Source organism: Trachypithecus francoisi, unplaced genomic scaffold, assembly GCF_009764315.1.
Source record: "Trachypithecus francoisi isolate TF-2019V2 unplaced genomic scaffold, Tfra_2.0 Lachesis_group6, whole genome shotgun sequence".
Lineage (NCBI taxonomy): Eukaryota > Metazoa > Chordata > Mammalia > Primates > Cercopithecidae > Trachypithecus > Trachypithecus francoisi.
Window position 1 is genome coordinate 28066955 of NW_022681471.1, and position 21654 is coordinate 28088608.

Here is a 21654-nt window from a genome sequence, read left to right on the forward strand (position 1 = left end):
TTACCCAGACCAGGATGTAAGGAGCCTTTCATTTTTTTTATACACAGAAATTTTGGTCTATAAGTTAAGAAATTCAACTACAGACTTTAATTATTATGCATCTGTGATCTTTCTCATTAAGTTTTTTTGTTCATCTTTGTAACAGGCAGATAAAAATGTAAAACATATTTGTGAACTGAACACAGTTGACCAAGCCATTCCAGGTAATATAATGCTTTATAAAGAGGGGCTTCCCAGTGAGACAGGGCCCCCTGCCTGAAAATTGCAAAAACAAGAGCAAAACATTCCAGGTCATGGTGCCCCGTTTCTGAACTCCACACCACAGCACAAAGGTGACCTCGGGACTAGACGATTGACATTGACATCAGGCAACTTTATACAGCAGCAGTGAGGGTTTGCTTTTAATAGCTATTGGCCATTGGTCCTATCGGTGTGTCTACGACAGAGTGAGAAGAAGCCGGTGATTGCAGCAGCACGCAGCTCATCTTCTGCAATTTCAATGTCTCACATTTGATTTCTCGTTGAAGAACACAAAGACCCTCAACAAATGGAGTTGCCCATTTTCTTATTATCGTCTAAACAAGGACATCAGGGAACAGTTTACAAATGGGTAACATTCTCAATGTGCCCTTTAGAAAAAAGGGATGGCTTTGAGTTATCTGCAGCTGGCATTTTAAAATGGGATTTTCTTTTCTAGCCAAAATTCTTTTGCCCGAGATTTAACTACTCCTGCTGAGGGGTGACATGGCATTAATGGTAATAGTGGGGATGGTGCCTGCTCCTGTTTGGTTTGTGTGGATGCCAGTGGAGGTGTGACAAGCCTCCTGAGGGTGCCAGTCCACATTGGTGGCTTCCATTCCAATCCTCTGTCCCTCAGGTCCCAGCTGTCTCCCAGCGGCTGAGCCCCAGGCCCAACCACCTCCCTGCAAAATGTGACACCTGCAAGTGCAGAAGGCAAGGGTCCCCCATGGCATCACTGTGTGGACCTAGGGGCTTCCTCAGGAGGGTGGCAAAAGTCAGGCCCCTCTTTATCCCCTCTGCTCATTTGGGGGAAACTGAGGCTTGGCCACCAGGTGCCCACACTGCCAGGATAGGCTCCCCTCAGTACCTGGTGCTCAGCCACAAATCCATGCCTTCATGGCTTAAGCTTGGCCTCTGGACACAAAGACTAGGGTGGGAAGAGTGCTTTGGTGATAGCATCTCTGGTGTCACAGCAGACATCGAGGTGGTCTACTGAGGACTCCTCGACATTTGCCGAAGCAAACAGTGGGAGTCCATCCAGGTGCTGAGGGGACAGGGTCTGAACTGTGGCTGCCTCCCTGCCGTCATTCTCCCACCGCCAGCTCCTCTGGGCTTCTGACGCTCCCTCTCTCTCCATCGGCTTCTTTTGAACTCTTGGCCCTGCCCCCGCCCCCTCGGACCTGTGCTCAGCTGGCGCTGCTCCCTGGACTCTGGGCAGGACCCACAACTCCAAGAGTGCTTCATGCTCTTGAAGTTGGGGGCATGGCCAGGATGAAGGATGTGGAATTGGAGCAGAAACCAAAGAAAGCTGAAAACGAAACTCCCGTTGCACTAACTGGAGGACTCTTTCTCATCAATGTTTTGTTTTTTTCCTTTTAGATTAAAATTTCAATTGAAAGGGTTTTCTCCTCTCTGGCAGGGGTCTCAGTGCAAATGCTCCAATTATACATGCTCCAGACCTGGAGCATCCCCTCTCCGCCTTCTTGGGAATCTCAATAGGACCGGGCAGAGGGCAGGAACGAAGGGTGGGGGCAGGGAGATGAGGAACAAAAATGGATTGACCAGAAAGATATTCTTGCAGAGTAGTTCCCTGAAAACAAAACAAAACAAAACAAAAAAGAACAAAAAACAACAACAGCAAAAAAAACCTTTGCTACATTCAATAATGAAATTTCCAAATGAAAATGCCTGATAAGAGGAATGCAAATATCATGCCAGTAAATAGTTCCTTATTGAAATATGCATCTGGCCATATATATGTGCATGTGTACAGATCCACACACATACATACATGTGCACACATGCACACACATGCACACTGCAGATGTGCCTAGTTTTTGCTGGGGGCGGATTGCTTTGTGGCTGCAGGCTGCTTGCAGGCGGCTCCCTCAGGTGGCACCCTTCACAGCCCTGCAGAGCACTCAACCTTTTTTTTTTTTTTGCATGAATATGCTGACCTGATTGCTCCTTCATGGGTGCAACAAAAGCTCCCAATAAACCCAAAGCAGCCCCCTGCCCACCGCACAGCCCAAAAGCAAACACGCGGTAAAACTGTAGTTCGTTAAAAAAGAAGCATCAATAGAAAAAAAGGTGGGGAACTCAGCTCTTCACACTTTCTACTTCTTCTCCTTCCTCTTTGGACGAAGAACCTTCTCCTCCCCCTTTTTGTCCTCCTCTTCCTCCTTTTCCTCCTCCCCGTCCTCGTCTTCCTCAGTCCGGATGAGGAGCCTGTGGCAGGCTGCACCCTTGTTGAATGGATTTGGCTTCTTGCAAATGCCCTGCCAGAAAGGTCTTCAGCCACCTTAGTTGTTCCCCCGTTTTGCAGGTGTGCAGGTCCCTATGTGTGTGTGCGTGCATGTGTGCATGTGACTTCGTGTGAGTCCGAGTGTATGTGTGCGCATGTGCTGAGACAAGTTCTTGTTAGAGGGATGTCTCCACGCTGTGGAGCGGGCTCCCGGGACTGGAGGAAAACACTGAAGAGGTAGCTGATTTGGTGACATGCGTGGTCAGGTAGATGCCGCTGTCTATGGCGTTGTTGTTCTGGTTGGGGGACGGGAGCTGGGGGGCCCGGAGGCGCTCCTCGTTCTCGTCCACGTCCGTGTCGTCGATGAGAGGGATGTTGTGGGTGTAGTCATTGATCAGAAACTCGGGCGTGGCCATGAAGTTGTGAATGGAGGTCTTGGATTCTGGTTTCTCCAGGCCTTCATAGAGCGAGCTACGGAACGCTTTCACCACCCGATCTGGAGTGGGAGATGGAGGGACAGGGCCCGACATGGGAGCAGGGAGGGAGAAAGGAAGGGAAAGGAAAGGAACGGTGGAAGGAAGGTAGGAAAGAAGGAAGGAGACAGTCAGTGGCCAGCTGGTGCTGGTAAGTTCCACCCACATCAATGGCTGGGGGTCATGGCATGAGAAATGTTCACCCATTTGTTGGAGGCTGCTACGGAATGGGGTGGCTCTGCCTGCCTTTGGAAAGGGTATTCAGGTGTGGGCCTTGGTCTCGTCAACCGATCTGCATGCAGGAAAAGATGGCAGTGTCTTTCTCTAGGCTGAGCTGGGCAGGTATTTTGGAACTCCAGAGTGCTGCACTAGGCTCGTGGCTGCGACCTCCCAATTCCCTCCCGGGGGGACGACTGGCTTCGGTGACCTCCGGGGTCTCTGCCCAATCTGAATTCCAATTTGGTAGAAAAGAAAGACGATTTGAAAAGGAGAGAATGCTGGTGAGTGGGCTCTCTTCTCGATCTTACCAGAAAGTCCGAAGTACCTGCTAGTATAAGCAAGTTCCCAGCCTATGGGCACTGCCGGCCTTTCTCTCATGGGTCTCCCTCCATCCCCCAGCTTCCATGGCTGGAGCCGGGACCTGCCATGCCCAGAGTCTCCCTGCAGCTAACTGCGCTGTCCACTTCTGCATCTTCGTCTTATTTGATTCCTCAGGGCACTCAACACAGATGATCATCCCTCTTTCTGGAAACTTCTCATGGCTTCCTGACATTGCCCCTGCCTGGCCCTCTTCCACCTCACTAGCTGCTCTGGCCCCGTCTCCTCCACTGCCCTCTCTTCTGTCCCTGTGTGCCCCAGAGCTCTGGATTGGCTCTGTCCCTCCTCCTCTCTGTCCATACCTCTCCGCCCTGGCCACAGTGCTGGGGCCCATCTGGCTATAACCAGGAGCTGTGGCCCAGGCCTGTACTCAGAGCTCCAGGCCAGAGAGCCCAGCAGTCCCCAGCTGGAGGTATTTGAGACGAAAACAGCCACACTTTTGATTTGCACCCACTAAAGCCTGTCTCTGCTCAGATGCCCCTGTGGCCTCCTCATAGCCCCCGAGTCCGACTGGGTCTGGTTCAATCTGGTGCCCCTGCTCCTCTGGCCTCACTCCCCCGTCCTCTCTCCTGTCTCCTCCTCCATCTTCCAGTCAGACATTCCGAAACTTGTGTCTCCACCGCCCCCAGGGCTTCGCTCTGTGTTGTTCCCTGGCAGTCCCTCCTCACTGGAGTTAGCAGACCTCAGATGAGCAGAACTCCCTGCAGGAAAGAGCTCCCGTTGTGCCCCAGATTCCCCCAGCACAGTGGCCCTCTGCCCCCCAACTGAGCTCATGGCACCTCTGAAGCCCCCTGACCCTCCAGCAGGGCACTGCTCCAAGAATGAGTTCTTCCCTCCTCTGGCTTCTCCACCTTGCCTCACGCACTCAAGTCCTTGCTGCCTCTCTTTGCTCCCTGGCCCCTCAGCCCGGGCTCCTTCCTGCTTCTAGAAGCCAGGAGTTGATGGGGAGACCTCTGCCTGGCCTTGCACAGGCCAGCGTCAGCACAGCCACCAATGGTAGCTGGCCCACCTTGTACTGCCGTCCCTATAGGGGGCAGCAGACAGAGCGCTGAGCTTCCAGGCAGACCCTGGGGTTCATCCAACACCTGTCCACCCCTCCCTATGTGAGCAGGTGGACACATTCAGAGTTCTGAAGCATTCCCAGGGCCAAGGTTCTATTTAGGATTTGGTTTTCTGGATTTAGACAAGGTGTCAGGGCTCACTCAAGGGCTAACCCCAGCTCTCTGCTAGTTTTGGTTAATAAAGTTCTACTGGTTTAAGGGCACAGTTGTGTCACGGTAGCAGAGACCAGGCCTGGAAAGCTAAAAATATTTCCTCTCTGGCTCTGTATAGGAAAAGCTAGCCGCCCCCTAGTTTAGACAATGAATCACCTTTTTTCAGTGACTTTCTTTCAGCCCTGCAGGGGCTCAGCTAGGCAAAGCACAGTGCTCCTGAACAGTTGAAATGATGCCAACCTCATCACCTCTCCAGTACAAAAAGTGAGCCAGGGCCAGGTTTGGTGGTCCACGGCTGCAATTTCAGCACTTTGGGAGGCTGAGGTGGGCTGATCGCTTGAGACCAGTGTTCGAGACCATCCTGGGCAACAGAGTGATACTCCCTGTTCCTATTTAAAATAATAATAATAATAAAAGTGAGCCAAAAAACTCCACATTGGAATTTTCTAGCACCCTATCTGAAATTTGGTTAGGATTTTCTCTGGATTCAGCAGATGGCCAGCTATTCTCACTCAGGCCTTTATCTCCAGACTGGTTTCTGAATTAGGGGTAACACAGAAATTGAGAATTTTTAACATTTTTAATGAAAAGAAACAGAATTCACTTTTTGTAGCCAATGCAGATGTTGCCTCATTATTTAGGCCTTTTCTGGTACAGGATTGTGGTATGGAAGCTGCCTGGGACATCGCCTACTCCAGCTGTTGCCCATGCCCGTCAAGTCACAAAAAGGACAGAACGCTGCAGGCCTTGACCCCAGGGCCGTGTGGGGTGAGTACACCAGGTGACCTTGGCCACACCCTTCTCCTCGCTGAGCTGGTGGCCTCATTCAGACCTGGGGCATGTGATCAGGCCAGGCCCCTGCTCAAACCTATGCACAGGTCTCACAGCACCTGGCTCAACTCCAAAGACCTCCACAAAGGACAGCCAGGCCACGGAGCCAGTCCTTCCTTCCAGGCTGGGTTTCTGCTGCTACTGCTACTCCGGTCCCACCGGCTGCTCCAGCGTGCCCCTCCCGGATGGCATCTGCCTTGTTTGTGGCTTAACACCAGAGCCTGGCCCAGAGCAGCTGCTCAGCAGACACTTGGGGAATGCACAAGTGACTGAGTGAACCACTGCAGGATGGAAGGGCTGCCCCTCAACATTCTGCTGTTCGGGGGTGCTAAGCTTGGCTGGAGTCCTGGTGAGTCTGTTACAGCTGACAGTGACTCAGCTTTCTCCAGGCTCTATTTTCCCTGCATTCTAATCCTGGGCCATTAAACAATGTTTTGGTGTTGGTCTTAGGGTAGGGTGTTTTCAGCCCACCCAACCTGAAGGATGCAGTCAATTCCCGGGAGATTGATTCAATGGAAAGCAGCAAACATTTCTAAGAGAGGCCCATCCCAGAGGGCTGCACTCCTACCTGGGTGCTCGAGGATGCCCTCCTTCCAGCAGCCTGGGTTCACTCTGTCCTCATCTCAGGCTCCTGCACCACCTCCTGTTCTACTCCCAACCCAGGGCGCGCCCCCCTCTACTGCTCCCAAAGGAATCTCATGGCCCCCAAGGCTGTCAATGCTGTTTATAGACCATCAGGTCACCGTAATACTGCAGATACCAGCTGCACCACGTCCACCTTTTCCTGGACTGCCAGACTTCTGCCCTGGCTGCCTCCCAGGTGTCCCCCCTTCGATGCCTAAAGGACCTCTCAAATTGCAGGAGGCCCAAGGAGGACTCTTATCAGTGCTCCAGCTGAACTCTGCCCACCAGCAGCCTTCCCAGTGCAGGGCTCTGGCCAAACCTCAGAGGCACTTTGACGCCCTGACCCTATGCACCAGACATCCGCGTGTCCTGTGGTCACTACCCTAACTCAAAAGCATCTTCCACATCTGAGCCTCTCCCCACCGCCATTGCTGCTGCTATGTCCTGCCTGGGGTCCTGGGGTCCCCTTGGGACCCCAACCCCCACCAGCAAAGCCCTCTATCCTTCCTGTCCCTTCTCCAGGTGGAGTTTCGGAGCTCTCTCTGGCTGCCGAGTCAGACTCTTGGTTCCCCATCTGGCTCCAAACCTTCCAGTAGACGATGGAACTGGCCCGCGTCCTGACTGTGTGGAAATTCATTGAACTGTACCCCCAAAAGCCCATTTCACTGTAGGAGAATTTAAAAAGAAAGGAAAAGAAAGCATTCTTCAGGGAGAGATGCCCCTAGGACGGTCAGGTTGGGCTGGGGGATTCCCCATCTCATCCGGGTGAGGCGACGTGGCTCCACACTGTGTGTCCCCACCTCCTTGTGTCCCCATCACGGCTGATGGCCCTGAGAGGCCACAGTCCTTTACACCTCACAGTCCCCCAGCGCTGTCTGACACTGCTCCAGCCCCTCCTCCTCTTCCATCCCTGACACCCGACGGCCTTTCCTCTGGGTCTAGGTACTCTCTTCTGGCCCTCAGCCTTCCATTCCATCTGCCGGCTAACAGCCTCTCGGCTCCGGCTCCAGACTTAGGCGTCTAAGCTGGGTCTCAAACTTAGCAGGCCCAACCCCCTGGCCCCAGCCCCGTGGCTCCCTTCAAACGCCATCCAGAACCTGCCCTTCGTCCCCACCCCTCCATGCCCTTAGCATGGCAGCCCAAAAACCAGAGCGTGTCTTGGTCTCCCCGGCTACAAGCCCTCCACTGGCTGTGGCCCTCAGAGCCTGCCCCGGTCTCTCTCACTCTGCCCTCTTTTACCCCTCAGCCTCCAGCACATCCCACCTGGGGGCCTTTGCTCTGGCCACACCCCACAGCGGGAAGGCTCCCCTCACTCTTATCTCCCCCAGCAGCACGGTGCCCACTTCTGCTTCTTCCTTCAAGTGCCCCCTCCATCCGCCTTTCACTGGAAGGTATCTCCCTGGGGCAGGGGTCTGTCTGTCTGGCTCACTGCACCCAGCAGGGGCTGAGTGGACGGGGCTGAATGCCTGGGGCCTACACGGCCTGGCATCAGTCTCCTGTGCTGGCTTTGGCCATCACCGTGGCTCTTTGCCCACTTTGCGATGCCCAGCTGGCTGGAGCTGTTTCCGAACGCCCCATGCAGGGGCTCCCCGGAGCCGTGACCCCTGCCCTTTCTGCTGCCTGGCTGGCCTTTCTCCTTCCTCTGAACTTAGCTCAAGTACGCATCCTTAGAGAGGCTGTCCCTGGCAGTTTGTTACCAGCTGCCCAGAGGAGACACGCTGGGTGCTGTGGGCTTGGCCCGGGCTCCTGACCTGTGTGGATGAGCAGTTCTGAGCCTTACACAGGGCCGGTGACTCCACAGACTGACAAGGCCCATCCTTGGCCACACTGAGCCAAAGCAGAAGGGGTGCAGGTATGGAGTGCCATGTGCGATGCCACTGCCAGCCAGCTGGAGTGGAGGTGCCCACCATGTGCATGGGGACATGGGGAGACATGCCCCTGCTTAGCCTTCAAGTGCTGGAGTTGCAGTGCAGGGCTGGGGAGGAGGATGAGGGTGAAGAAGGGCCGCAGAAGCAGGGAGACAAGCGAAGGATCGAGAAGAGTAGAAAAAGGAAAGGAAAAGAGAACAATCAAAGGCTCCTGAGCCGCAGTGACAACGGCAACGACAGAAGCTGTGCCTGATACCTTCTCACTCTTCTTTCTAATTCCTCAAGCAGAAACAAGCCCTATCCTGCTGCCTCTGTGCTGGGCACCAGCTGGCCTAGGGGGCTCCAAGCTCTCTGCTCAGTCTCAGTCACTACGGTTCACAGAGCTCCGATGCTTCTGGTCGATTTCCTCCCTGCCTATCCATTGCTCAGCACCAACCACCGGTCCAGAACCTTCCACTGGAGGCAGGAACCTGTCAGCTCCCCAGGCATCTGAGCTTTGCATTTAGAGCAGATTCTGAACACAGCAGCCAGGGAGACCCATGGGGAACTTCTCGCCAAGAACTTTAGGGTTTCCAGGCCCAAAACAACCCCGCTTTCAAAGCGACAAAGGTGTCTCAAGAGCCTGTGGCAATATGAACCATCAGTCAACTCAGGCAATGAGAAGCCAAGCTCAGATAGCCTGAACACGGAGGAGAAGATGACTTCGGTCTCACTTCCCTGTGTGGGGGAAGAGCAAGGGGAAGGCCCTTTTCTACCCCATGGGGATGTCACATGCTTGAATTAGGAAACATGAAAATGCAAACTCCACAGCTGGCTCTTTCCCCAAGGAATCGAACCAAAGAACGGAAATGACAGACATGGTTCTGTGTGTGTTGGCAAGCCAGAACTGCTTGCAGCTGGCAAGTTTCATGAAAATTGCCTCCCACCTTGTGTGCACACTCATGCCCAGGACCGTGTGAGCCTAGGCCTGTGCTCCTGACATCAGCACTGAGCAGCTAAACTGACCTGGGCGCGGCGAGTCCCAGGCCTGTTGGGTGCTCGAACTAAAGAGGACCCAGGAGGAAGGCCCAGCTGAGCCCTTGCCTCTGTACTGGCTGAATCCAGGTGTGGGACCTCCAATTAAACTTGGGAGGTCTCTGGCCCTGGCTCCCAGCTTGGGAGTCCACACTCGGAGTGCCTGATGGGGAGGGCCTTGGACCAGGGGTTCCGGGCTGCCCTAGGCTGCGTTCTGGTGTCTACTTTAGGAATTGCCTGGAAGGGCATTCCCCTGTGGTAGGGCCCAGGTTTCCAGGAAAGCCTAGGGCAGGGCAGGGCTCTTGGGGGAGGGCTACTACTGCTTCCAGCATGGAGGCAGGGTGCAGACTGTCAAAGATCTGAGAAAAAAATGCCAATACACTGTTCCCAGAAACCAGGTAGGGAGGCTTGGCTCAAAGCACATGATCTTTCTGAGAATGCAAACTCCAGAAAACAAGACTCCTTCCACCATGGGGCTGTGAGTGTGGTGAGCATGTCGCCCTGGGCCCTGGAAAGGAGTGTCCAGGGAAAGCCTGGGACTCATGTGGCCCGGTTCGGCCCCTTTGACCACACGGTTTTCATGTTGCCAAAGCCAATAAAACCAAGCAACTGCTGTGATCTGTTTCCAGCTAATGATTAACCAGAACTAAATGGCCCTGAGGGACCCCCAGTGGCCACATGGGACCAGACTCATGGCCTGCTGCCCAACCCCTGCCCTTTGCTGGGCCAGGTCAGGTGGCATCTCAGGAACGACTCCAATAGTAAGCATCTCACACAGGCCTGGTGTTGGCGCTGCCGGAAGGATAGACTTTGGATGAGTGGCTGGGGTGTGTCTGTGTGTCCTAGTGGAAAACAGACATAAAAGTCCTCTCGAGTGGCTTTGGGGGGGCTTTCCAAATGATCGCGCACCCTCCTGTCCCTCCTAGGGGCAGACCCGTAGCCCCCTGGGCCTGCTACCCTTGGTAGACCTGAGCAACTGAACCAGCTATCCCTGGCAGCTCTCCAGAATATGGACATCCAATAGGGATAGTGATTCTGTGGCCTCGGTGTGTGGGTGTGTAGTTGAGGCATGGTGCGGGGTAGTCACCAGACTGGGCAAGGGAGGGGCAGTGGAGGCTGCCTGGAGCTGGGGATCAGAAGTTGTGGCCGGCACAGTCTGACAATGCTACAGAGGAGGGACGGGGCCTATGTTGGGACTCCTGAGTCCAGAAGCAGCAAAGGCATGGGAGGTTAGACAGGGTGGGGAGGGCTCAAGTGTGTGAGCACTGAGCCCCAGCGATCCCGAATCTCTAGACCCCTCCTAGTCACCCCCTTGCTACTTCCTGCATTGGCCCCAGGGGCACAGGTGAGGGGATGTCATGGTACCAACCCCTGGCCCTTCTCCCTGGAGGGCCTGAGGTCCTCATTGGTAAAGGCTTGGGACAAAGGCAGCTCCAGTGCCCAGAAAAGCCCCAGACTCCTGGTGGGCTGAAAGGCAGGCTGGCTTGGAGCAGGCAAAGAGGATGGGAAACTGAGTTTGCCTTAGGAAACCATGTGACTTGACGCCCCTGCAGGCCTAGTCGGGGCAGCCCTCTTGTCTAGGGGAGCTCTGTTGCAGATTTCAGAGCATCTCTCATCCACCAGAAAGTTCCAAGTAGAGGGTGGGCACTGGTGCTAGTCCCCACTCTGCCAGGCCTGGCTGCTTATGGGACCCAGGGCAGGTCCTGGCCCTTGGGGACAACCTCCTTCCCCTGATCTCTAGGATGAGGGTGCTGGGCTTGGTGATTGCTTAGGGTCCTTGAAGCGTGGAGTGGGGGTTGGGTTCTGAGTTCTAAACCAATCTGCTGCACTGTGATGATGGCAGGAGGTGGTTCTGGCAGGTGGCTTCCAGAAGTGGGCACGTCCTTGGTGTTGCCAGGTCCCCAGCCAGCATCTTCCTCCACGGCAGAGTCCTTTCTGGGATGCTGATGTTCAGCTGGGATGGGCCTCTTCAGAGGGCCCTGCCACCCACCTTCTGCTGGAGCACATAGTGTGCAAGGGACAGCTGCTCTCCTTCTGGCTATCCGCCACTTAGGGCCCCCATGGAATAGCTCGTGAACAGCAGGAGGGGTGGCGTCTCTCCCACTCTACTTACCCGGCACTGCCAGGCTCCGGAGGTGGGGAGGAGGGGGACAGATGGCCACGGAATGAAGGCAGGAAGGAAGTGCTAGGAGCCAAGGAAGAGAGGAGCAAGAGCCGCCCCCAGGGAGGAAGTGGGAGGAATCCAGAGGGAGAAGAGACAGCAGGCCCCACTGAGGCTGGGCTGGACCTGGAGAGGGACAAGGAGCTGGTCCTGGGGTGGGATGAGGCCAGAGCTGTGGAGAAGGCTCGAGGAAGCGTGGAGCGGGGCCGTGGTGGCTGCCTTCCCCTTAACTCAACAAATGGGCAGATGGACAGACAGACAGGAAGCACAGAGAGAGATGGCAAAGAGACATACGGAGGAAGTCAAGAGGGAGGGAGGCTGAGGCACAGCCATGCCCCTTGTTGCCCCTCAGCTCCCAGGAAGGAAGGTGCTGGGAGGCCACGAACCATTTTTGGCCTTAACTGACTTGGCAGAGCCTCCTGTCGGCCTCTCTGGGTGGAGTGACGGCGAGGCCCCTCTGGGCCCACGTCTAGGGCACTGGAGGCGCCAGCTGTTTTCAGCCCAACCGCCACAGTGTTGGTCAATATTTGTGACCAGGGTGGTGGCACCATGATGAGTGTGCAGCAAGCTGGAGGTGTGCATGGCCTGTGGTTTGCAGAAGGAGTGTGTGACTGGTGTGTGTGTGGGTGCGCGCGCGCGTGTGTGAGCAGCACAGTGCTCTGTTCCCAAGGGGGACAGGATGGCCCTCCTCCTTCCTAAAGGACAGAGTGGCCCAAAACGACAGCTTATTCAAGAGGAGGGGTGACCCCCACCAGGGACCTCTCCACCAGTTCCTAAAAAAAAAAAAAAAAAAAGAAAGAAAGAAATCAAGCCGGAGAGTCCTGTGATGGAAAAAGGCGTGGTTAAGGACTCCCATCTGCAGGGGAGTGGCGTGTTCATGTTGGCAGAGGGGAGCGCTTCGGGGGCTTGCTAGAAGGAAAGGAAAGAGGTAGCACAGAACCATCCTGACAAGGGCTCTGGGCCCACGCGTGAAGGTTTACTATTTGGTGTATAAACTGTCTTGAGTTTGTTGGAAAAAGCAGGCTGCCTGGCTGGACCCACTGGGTTCCCTGCATTCTCTCCCATCAGGGCGGTGGGGTCAGCGATAGAGTGGCTTTCCCTTTGTCTTTGTAAAAAGATGTGAGCAATTATGGAAGTTTCTACCTCCTTAGGATAGCCCCTGGGTTCTGTTTAAACTGTGACCAACGTGGTGGGAACTTTTTGTGGCAACGTCTTGAAGAAAAGTGGTTTCTCTCAGCTTCTCGGAGGAAGGAGGGGAGAGAGTGTGGGTTAAGGATCGGGTTAAGGCCTGATCCTGAGGCTCGTTTGGAAAGAGTGAAGGCGCTTCAGGAACACCTGGCCACATGCCCGGCCTCTGAGCGCCAGTTCTAGGGACACCTCTAACACCCAGTGGCTTGGGGCAAGGCCTGCAGGGCAGGCGCCACCTGTGCAGTAGTGATTGGCCAGCACTGAGCCCACCTGGGGACAGGCGACAGCAGCATCCTTAGGAAACCACTTTAAGGAGGACGCTGGAAGCGCCGCTCCAGTTCCTGGGTACGCAGGCTGCATTCTTCTGTGGCAAACAGTGTGGGAAAGGCACCCACCACCCCTCCAGCCCCGGAAAGGTGGCCTTGAGCCCGCGTGCTGCCCTGACGCTGCACCACTAAACACTGAGCAAGGCCCCAGCCTAACACCAGACACCCCCAGAAGTGGCCCAAGTTCATGAAGAACCATCGGCAAAGGCAGACAAGTTCAAGAAAAGAGAACCAATGGCACAAGGAGCACTAAACATAAACCCAAAAACCAAACAAAGCAAAGAACGGGAGGTCCGGAAGTGCCATGGGTTGAGTACGTTTCATAAAAGAATATGGCTTTCGAGAGACACCGTCTGGGTGGGAAGGACTGGACAGGGCGGTAAAGAAAGAACAGAAAAGCCACGGTGAGCGGAATGCAAGACTGGAAAAGAGAGAAGGCCGAGCTGGGGAGGCTTATTCTTCCCCAGAGATGCCATTTATGAGAGAAAAGGGAAGTCAAGACTCACTCCCAGCAGCACTGGTGGGATTGGCAGCAGAGAGAATTGCGTGAGTAGGGGTAGAAAGATTGGTTACGTCATGAAGCTGGCTGAGGACCGAAGACCGCCGGCGCACAGCACCCTGAACTGAACCGCTTCTCTTGAAGGTACTCACTACCTCATCTGTGGGAGAGAAAATGAGATAAAGTTTGGCTTGCACTGTTGTCCAGGCTATCGCGGAGGGGAGGGCTGGGCGAGGATAGGGGCCACCACTGGGCACATAGGGTGACAGCAAAGCCTCACCAGGTCACCCTGCTCACTGGGAGCTGGCAATGTTTAGACAGGGCCCTGACTGAGGCCAGCCTCTGTGCCACCCACCAAGAGAGGGTTTGCTGAGCAGATGCTTAGTGGTCATGAGATTGGGAAGGAAGGGGGTCACAAGTCAGGGCACACTGCAAACATGTCAGAAATGCCCCTTGCAAGCCACTTGTCAGGAAGTACTTCATAGTTCTCAACCTTTTTTTTCCTCCCCAACACACCTGAGGGACATGACAGGCTCCTATTAGAACCCGCCCTGCTTCCTCTAACCCGGAGGACTTGCGCCCCATGCTCTGTCCCCCTGCCCATCTCCGCCAGCTTCTGTGGCTCATCCGAGTGACTGGGCGGGGGGCGCCCCCCGCTCGAAACCTCAGCAGAAGAATGGACCTAGCGGAGGAGGGGATTCTCCCACCGACTGGCAGCCATGGCTTCGCTTTGTCCCCACTCTTACAGCTTCCTACAACTTGAAGGGGAAGCGAGGCTGGGGAAACTGAGGCCTGCAGGAGGGCCTTAACCCAGTGTCTTTGGATTTCCTGACCTGCCCTTGGCTGGCATGGGGACTCATGTCCACTTGCTGGAGATGATGTGAAGAGCAAAGCCAGTGTGCGTTATCTGGAGCCCAAAGCTACCTGCTCCAGCCCGAGCCCTGCAGTGCTATGTGGTGGCTACCAGGTTCATCTGGGTGTCTTGACACGGGCCAGGGCTTCGTGGAAAAGGCAGCTTGAGTGTTCAGACTCCCCCTGCACCAGCCAAAATGAGGATGTACGCCAGTTCAACCCTTGACACGCTGTGGAAAGGACTCCTTTTTCTCAGCCTGCCCAGTCCCCTTCTGCCCAGCACATCCCACTCACTCGCTTGTCACAAGGGGAACCTCGTGGCACTGGCTGCGACCGTGAGGAAGCATATTGAGTATATCAGCACACGGAAGGAGGATGGTTGACGTGATGGCGTCATGGTGGCTTGCAGGGGGATCTCCTGTCTAGATTCAGGAGAGGACTCTTGCTGTGGCAAAAGTGATGAGGGATAGGAAAGATGCCTTTCCTGCCTCGGATTTGCATTGGTCTGGCCTGGCTACAGACGGTGTCCCAGTGGGAGAGCCACATCAGTGACAATACCACAGTCGCCACCACCCCATACCTGGAAGCCCAAGAGCTGAGCCAGGAGCAAGGCCCAGTCGCTAATGAAGCTTCTTTTTGGGTTATTATGGGATGCAAAAAAGACAGACCGAGTCATGAGCGCTTCAAAAAGCTACATGTTCTGGGTTTGAAGGACTCTTTTATTCTGGAATGACACCCTGTCCATCTGGTGCTTTGATATGTTAGCATGGAACCATGGTGCGAGCAGATTACAAAATCCCTTCACTTAGCAACAGAAAAGCGTGTGGGCCTCCAAAATCTGGGGAGCGATTTTTGTGGTTCCCAAACACAGAAACCTGGGGCCAGCTGCCTAGGAAATGTTTTTCTTGGCTTGGGGCATACGCACAACCTGACGGGCTTCTCCCAAGCTTTACCTCCATTTTTCAAGCAGGTATTTCGAATCAAAGAGAGCAGATGCTCTTACATAGCTGGCAAAAGAACCGACTGGTTCAGCATTCCTGAGAAACATGGTGAGTTGGATGATGTGACAAAATCAAAGCGAAAAACCATGGGGGTCAGGAACCCATGGAAGAGTCAGATGGCTGTGCTGAGGGGAAGGAGTGCACCCTGTTCCTCGTAGGTAAAGCAGGGGACTCACCAGCCCGTGTCTCTGTGAGCACCGACAATTGAAACAGCTGGAACTCTAAGACTCAACCGATGGGACCCGCTTCTACTAGCCAGGCTGCAGTGGCCCCCACATACAGAGGACAGGAGACACACAGGTGGTCAGGGTACCACTGACACCACTGATGCTTCAGGTCAGGGCAGGGCTGTTGTCTCAGCTGCTGGAAAAGCTAACGTTGCCTTTGGCTGCAGCGGCAGGAGTGAAGTGGGCCGCCGAGGGGCAAGGTCCTGCTGTCCTCACCCCCAACTCCAGGCTTGGGCAGCTCTGGGCTCTGGGCTCTGTAGCACAACAGCCCATGTGGGGGCAGCTGGAGGCTCATAGGCATGGTCTCGTAGAAGGCACAGTTGGGCCTCTAGGAGGGCACTGGGGCAGATGGAGTGCTGCTTCTAACATTGATGTGTTTAAGATTTAGCACAGAAATACATTGCAGGGATCGAGAAGGACTATCTGTGCTGCACCATGGCCTGTCCAGGCATTGTGCTTGAGGCATTAGCCCCTGCAACGGGAGGAGAGACACAGGACATCTGGCGACAAAGCCTGCTCTCCTTCATCACCAGGGCTCTCTGTGTTCTGACCAGGCCAGGCCATAGGTAACAGTGTTCGGAGTCCAGACCTAAGACATCTTCCAGGCTACGCTGTGTTGGGTGCCTAGGATGCCAGCCTCATCTCCCAGTTCTCAGTTGGAGAGGCCCCTTGGACTCCTGGGGGGCTCTTTAAATGTAGAGTTCTTTGGTGCCCCTTGACCAACTTTGCATGATTGTGGCTTCGGGGACTCTGTAGCTTGGAAAGTTTTGCAAGGAGCCCGTGTGAGTGAGAGGAGTCGGAGAGGGTTTGTAAGCATGAGGGCCTCAGGGGATGCAGCGGGAGTTGGGGAGGTGCCAGTGGCACAGGCGGGCAGAGGGCATGATTGGAAAGGCAGCCAGGGGTGCAGGGGTGCAGGAAGGTTGGGGTGACACCGAGAGGCAGGGGCTTGAAGGTCATGGTCAGGAGCGTGGACTTCATCCTTAGGACAATGGAGAGAGGCTCCACCAGTCCCACTGCAGAGGGCGGCGTTGGAGGGGCTGAACTGAGCCAAGGCAAGCAAAGGAGGCTGAGGCCCGGGGAGTGGGGCTGCCCTGAGGCTGGGTCCCTTGAGACTAGGCCCTTGAGACCACTGGGAGGGAATACAGGACCCAGGGCACCGAGAACAGCTTTGTGCAAGTTGCATGGATGATTCCTTGGGACAAGCCCTTGGTGATGTGTGACAGACCCTGGGAAGGGGTGTGGCCTCAGTCCCTGCCTATTTCAGCTTGAGCTGGGGCTGGTGGCTTAGGCGGGCCCTGGCTCTGCAGCCAAGTGTGCAGTGGTGTCCTTACTCTGGCAGGACCTCAGGGAGGAGAATCAGTCGCTCCATGTCAGGGGCTTTGCAACTGGGGATCCTGGACAGGGCCTGGAGGGGCAGGGAGTGATGGCTGTGACCGAGAGACGGTGGCCCAGGCCTTGCAGAAGGAGGTGGAGTGTGAAGCATGCTGGGTGGCCCTCTGGAGGCTGCTGGGGGAGGGGCAGGCCATGAAGGAGAGGCTGCAGGGGCTGCAGTGGGAGAGGGGCCAGGGCGCAGGTGGGGTCCCCATGGGCTCTTTCTTCCTCCCGGGCCAGGATTTTCAGCACTCAAGGGCCACAGCAGGGTGGGGCGAGGGCTGAGCAGGAGGTGGGGGTGCCAGGCGGGTGAGGACAGCAAGTCTCCAGGCAGTGCCCACAGCAGGCAGGAACGATGCAGGGATAGCCCGACCCCAGGAGCCGGAAGGGAGCCTTGTAGACCTAGGCGAGCGCCGTTTCTGGGGAGTGGTGGGCAGAGGCCAGGCTGTAGTGGGATCACAAGAGAGTTCCAGGGAGGGGTGTGGAGACACAGCGAGTCTGGAGCATTCTGGCAAAAATGTTGGCCGGGAGGAGTGGGATGGGAACAAGGGAGCAGGGTAGCTCTGGCAAGCGCCTGATACTGGTGGCATGGTGGCTATCTGACTTCAGAGAGAACCAGCTAACCCCCTGGTCTTGGCCAGCCCTAACCCTTGGTGATTTGGATGAGCAGAAAGGACCAAACTCGGTGGCCAGAGTCCACTTCCCAAATGAAGTCTCCCCATCGCATTTACAGTGTCATCCAGTGAACCTTGAGCTCACTGGTGGCTGTTTGTTTGAAATGGGCCTGTCTTCCCGAGAATGTCACTTGCCTATGACCTGGGGCTGTTCCCGCCAAGTAAAGGGAGCCCCAGCAGTGATGAGGACAGTGCTGGCCTGTGCCTCTGAGAGAGCCATTGTCACCCACACAAACCTTTACTATGGGGGATGCCTGGGCTCTGAAGAGGTGTCAGGGAGAGGTAACCTCAGTGCCACAGCCATCAGCGGACACACCCCAGAATGGCAAAGGGGACCACTGGCAGCTATTTTTGTGACCTTGGCAGCAAGACCAGAGGGTTTCCCTGTGGGTGTTGGGTGCAGACGGCCAGCTCTGGGCTGCTGATGGCCAGCTTGCCTCTACCTCTCGGGGGGAAGTGCCAGGGTGAGAGCGAGGCGGGGCTTACCTGTGTCTGAATCCGGTTCAGGCCCCGGAACCAGAGGATCTGGCCCCTGCGGAGCTCCCGCTCGGCTGTGTCGATCTCTTCTCGCCTTCGGCCAGCTCCTCGTCGGTCATCTCGTCCTTCCCGGCCCATGCCCAGCTTCCTTCAGGCACTTGAGCTGACTGGTGGGATGGTGGCAATGACCTGGGAGAGCGACACGGAAGTGGCCGTGAGAGCCGGGCTGAGCAACTCTGCCTGGCGTAAGGTCCCCCTCCAGAGGGAGACGCCGGCCTCCTTCCTCCAAAGGATGTCATTTTTTTTGTGTGTGACTAAGCAAAGGGAGTAAAGCTAGAGCAGCCCCCCGGGAACTGGCAGCCCCTGGAGAACCGGTGTAGTGTTCCCCCCGGGGGGCTGAGATGCATTATTCAGGAGTACGTGGAACTCTGGGCCTGCCCCTCCTCCATGGAGTTCCATATAGCCAAAGGGTCCGGGGAGTGACCGGAGTGGAGCGCTGTGCAGCAAGGCCTCCTGGGAGGGATCGCTAAGCCCCTGGAACATCCTGCCTGACAGCAGCATGGCTCACTGGGGCTGGGGGCTGGGTACTGTGCCCCATAGTCTACACTAACAGCTGGACCTCCAGAGGGCTGGAGACGGAGGTTAGCCATGTGACCACGGCATGGCTCTGCGAACCACCCCAAGAAAAGCTCTGGACACTGGGGCCCGGGTGAGCTGCCTTGGTTGACAATACTCCCTGCATGTCGCTCCACACTGTTGCTGGGAGACACAGGTGCTGTTTGCGCAACTCCTCTGGGAGAGGACAGCTGGAGCTCTGGCCTAGTCTCTCCTAGAGAGGGCATCTCCTGGGGGAAGACCAGCCTAGAGAAGACCTATGCATTGGGGGCTAGGGAGGGTGGGACGTGACAAGGAGGGTGACAGCTGGAAAGGGTGACCGGATAAGGAGCCTGGCAGGAGTGAAGAGAGGGCATGGCTTTGTGTATTGCAGGCCACTGGGAAGTGGGGGGAACAGTATAGAAGGACGCAGGGAAGCCACAGAAAGGGATGATGGGCATGGAGTTCTAGAACAAGATGTCTCGTCTGTCTTGTGTGTCTATGCCAGTGTCTTTGTCAAATTGTGGCCAGGAGGGGACTTGAGGACTGGTTCACAGAGATTCCCTTCTATTCATTTTTCACTTAAACATATTTTATCTTTGTAACTGAACAAGGTTAAAAATGAAAAGGACAACCCAGTAGCCCTGAGAGGCCAAGCTACAGGCTGGTACCACGTTCCTGGCGGGGGGACCAGAAGACCAGTGGCCTGGGAGCTTGAAGAGCAAGAAGAGGGCCTGGCATCCCTCTGGGCTGTGGTTAGAGTCCAGGTTTTGGGAAGTGAAGGGACTCCATGGAGCAACCAGGTTAAAGCGTGATTGGGAGGTGGGGTGCAGTAGCAGAGGGAAAGAAGAATTCTGAGAATTCTGAACATGAAACAGAGGAACGGGAACTGGGTGGGCTGTCCCCAAGGACACTAATGCGGGGGCAGATCACTTGAGGTCAGGAGTTCAATACTAGCCGGCCAACATGGCAAAACACATCTCTACAAAAAATACAAAAATTAGCCTGGTGTGGTGACATGTGCCTGTGGTTCCAGCTGCTTGGGAGGCTGAGGTAGGAGGATCACTTGAGCCTGGGAGTTCAAGGCTACAGTGAGCTGTGATCATACACTGCACTCCACCCTGGGCAACAGAACAAGACCCTATCCAAAAAAAAAAAAAAAAAAAAAAAAGAAACAAAGCCAGAATGCTATGGACTGAACGGTGCTCTCCAGTTCATGTGTTGAAGTCCTAGTGCCCAGCGTGGGATTTGGAGTAAGGAAGTGATCAAGGTTAAATGAGGTCACCAAGGTGGGGCCCTGATCCTACTGGATTAATGCTCCTAGGAGAGGAGGACACTAGAGACCTTGCTCCCTCTGTCTACCATGTGAGCACAGAGTGAGGAGGCGGCTGTCTGCAAGCAAGGAAGAAGCCCTCACCAGGAACTGGCCCCGCTGGCTCCTTGGCCTCGGATGTCCAGCCTCTGGGACTTTGAGAAAGTAAGTGTCTGTTGTCTAAGCCTCCCAGTCTATGGTATTTTGCTGTGGCAGTCGGAGCGGATGAAGACAGAGATAAGCGAATCCTGAATACCCAGGCTGTTTCTTCCTGATCTAATTGTGGGGTCCTAGCACTTCCCGGTGTGCGACTTCAGCTGCAGCCCACAGAACTCGATGTGGGGCTTTCTGTCCTTTCCATCAGGTCAAAATATTTCTAATTTCTTGGGACTTTCCTTTCACCCATGGATATTGATCAGGGTGCCGTTTGATTGATTTAAATAAGTGGGGATTTCCCAAACTACCTACCCATTTTGAAGGGGCAATTTTTGGCTCTTATCATAGAAAGGGGAGCTGTGGGCAGTTTTCCTGGGCCCTGTCATATCCCAGCCATGTTCCTTTGCATTATTTTGCTGACACCTTCCCTTGTGGCCTGTCCCTGGGTGCTGATGTCTCACAGGCCAGAGCCAGCAGTGTGCTTCCTGGGGTGTGGGCCCCAAGACTCTGAAGCAGGGTTAGGGCAAGTGGGTCCGTCACAGAAGCTGTCTGCAGGGCAGTCTGGAATGAGGGGCAGGGCTGTCACTCACCTGTCCCCAGACCAGCTCCCAACACCAACAAACAGGCACCAGAGCCACTGTTCCGTGGATAGTGGGGGAGCAGCTGAAGGGCTTCCCGCCGAACTGGACAATGACAATTGCGAAGGGCAAGTGGGAGAGAGGCAGGTCCAGCTGCGGCTCCTGAGGCACCCTTGTTCTCCAGCCCCTTGAAGGCCCAGCCACCCTGGTCGGTTCGCCCAGGTGCACAGGCTGCTCCCTGCGAGAGGACCACAAGGCCGGGGGTGCCATGACAGAGCAGCACATGGCCTCCACCGCCCGGGGTGCCAGGCAACTACTGACTCCAGCCTCGGAATCGGGCCCAGCTCCACTGACCATGCTCCTTTTTAGCAGGACAGGCTGTGACACCCACCCTGTGGGCACGCTGGATGCGCCTCATTCTGGAGGACCCTAGAACCTGCTGGGGTCACCTTGCCTTGGCCTCCTGCCTCCTCAGGAGGCATCCAATTCCCAGGGGTGAGCTTTCCAAACGTAAACTGGCCCTGTCCTCTGTTGGACTGTCACAGTCCGGGCCACTATCCCCTTGTGCTCATTACCCAAGACCAGGTACCAGACAGCCAGGGAGCACCCCATGCCCTAGAACTGCTTCAATGATGCAACCTAGCCAGTCCTGAGCCTACCAGCCCTGCCTCACCTGCTCCTCCCGGAGGGAAGCACAGCAAAGGCTGTGGACTTACTATACCTCATTTGTTCTACAAATACACTATATTTTAGAACACTTAGCCCCTCCTAGACAGTGGGGCTGACCAGCCTGTCCACAGCACTGTGAGAAGCAGAGGTTAGTGTGTCAACATTGGGCACAGAGGGCATCTCCAAAAGAAACTTCTGGAGCTATGGCAGCTTCTGCCAAGGAATTAAGTGCTAGAAATGGGAACGGCAGACCTAGAGGGAGCCAGGGAGGACTCCTTTCAGCATCTGTGAGAAAACTTAGTTCTGATGAAGGCTCACGAAACCCTTCTGGAAACCAGTGCGCTAACCCAGGGCAAGGCCAGCAATGTTTGGAAGATGAAGGCCCGCTCCGACATGCAGAGAGGACAGGGGGCTACAAGAAAGCCAGGTGGGGTGGGGCTCCTTCTGGGAGTGGAGGTGGGGA

The 21654-nt window shown here is 55.4% G+C and overlaps 1 protein-coding gene across 1 annotated transcript in view; it reads right to left on the reverse strand.

Moving 5' to 3' along the window:
• ATP2B3 (ATPase plasma membrane Ca2+ transporting 3) overlaps positions 1-21654 on the reverse strand; it is a 66048-nt gene continuing 44394 nt past the window's right edge. Inside the window, 7 exon segments of the mRNA XM_033202015.1 lie at positions 1-2981; positions 13288-13440; positions 15577-15688; positions 17892-17974; positions 17977-18012; positions 18015-18059; positions 18062-18071. Of these exon segments, the coding sequence (XP_033057906.1) occupies positions 2662-2981; positions 13288-13440; positions 15577-15688; positions 17892-17974; positions 17977-18012; positions 18015-18059; positions 18062-18071 (759 nt within the window). The 3' untranslated portion in view covers positions 1-2661.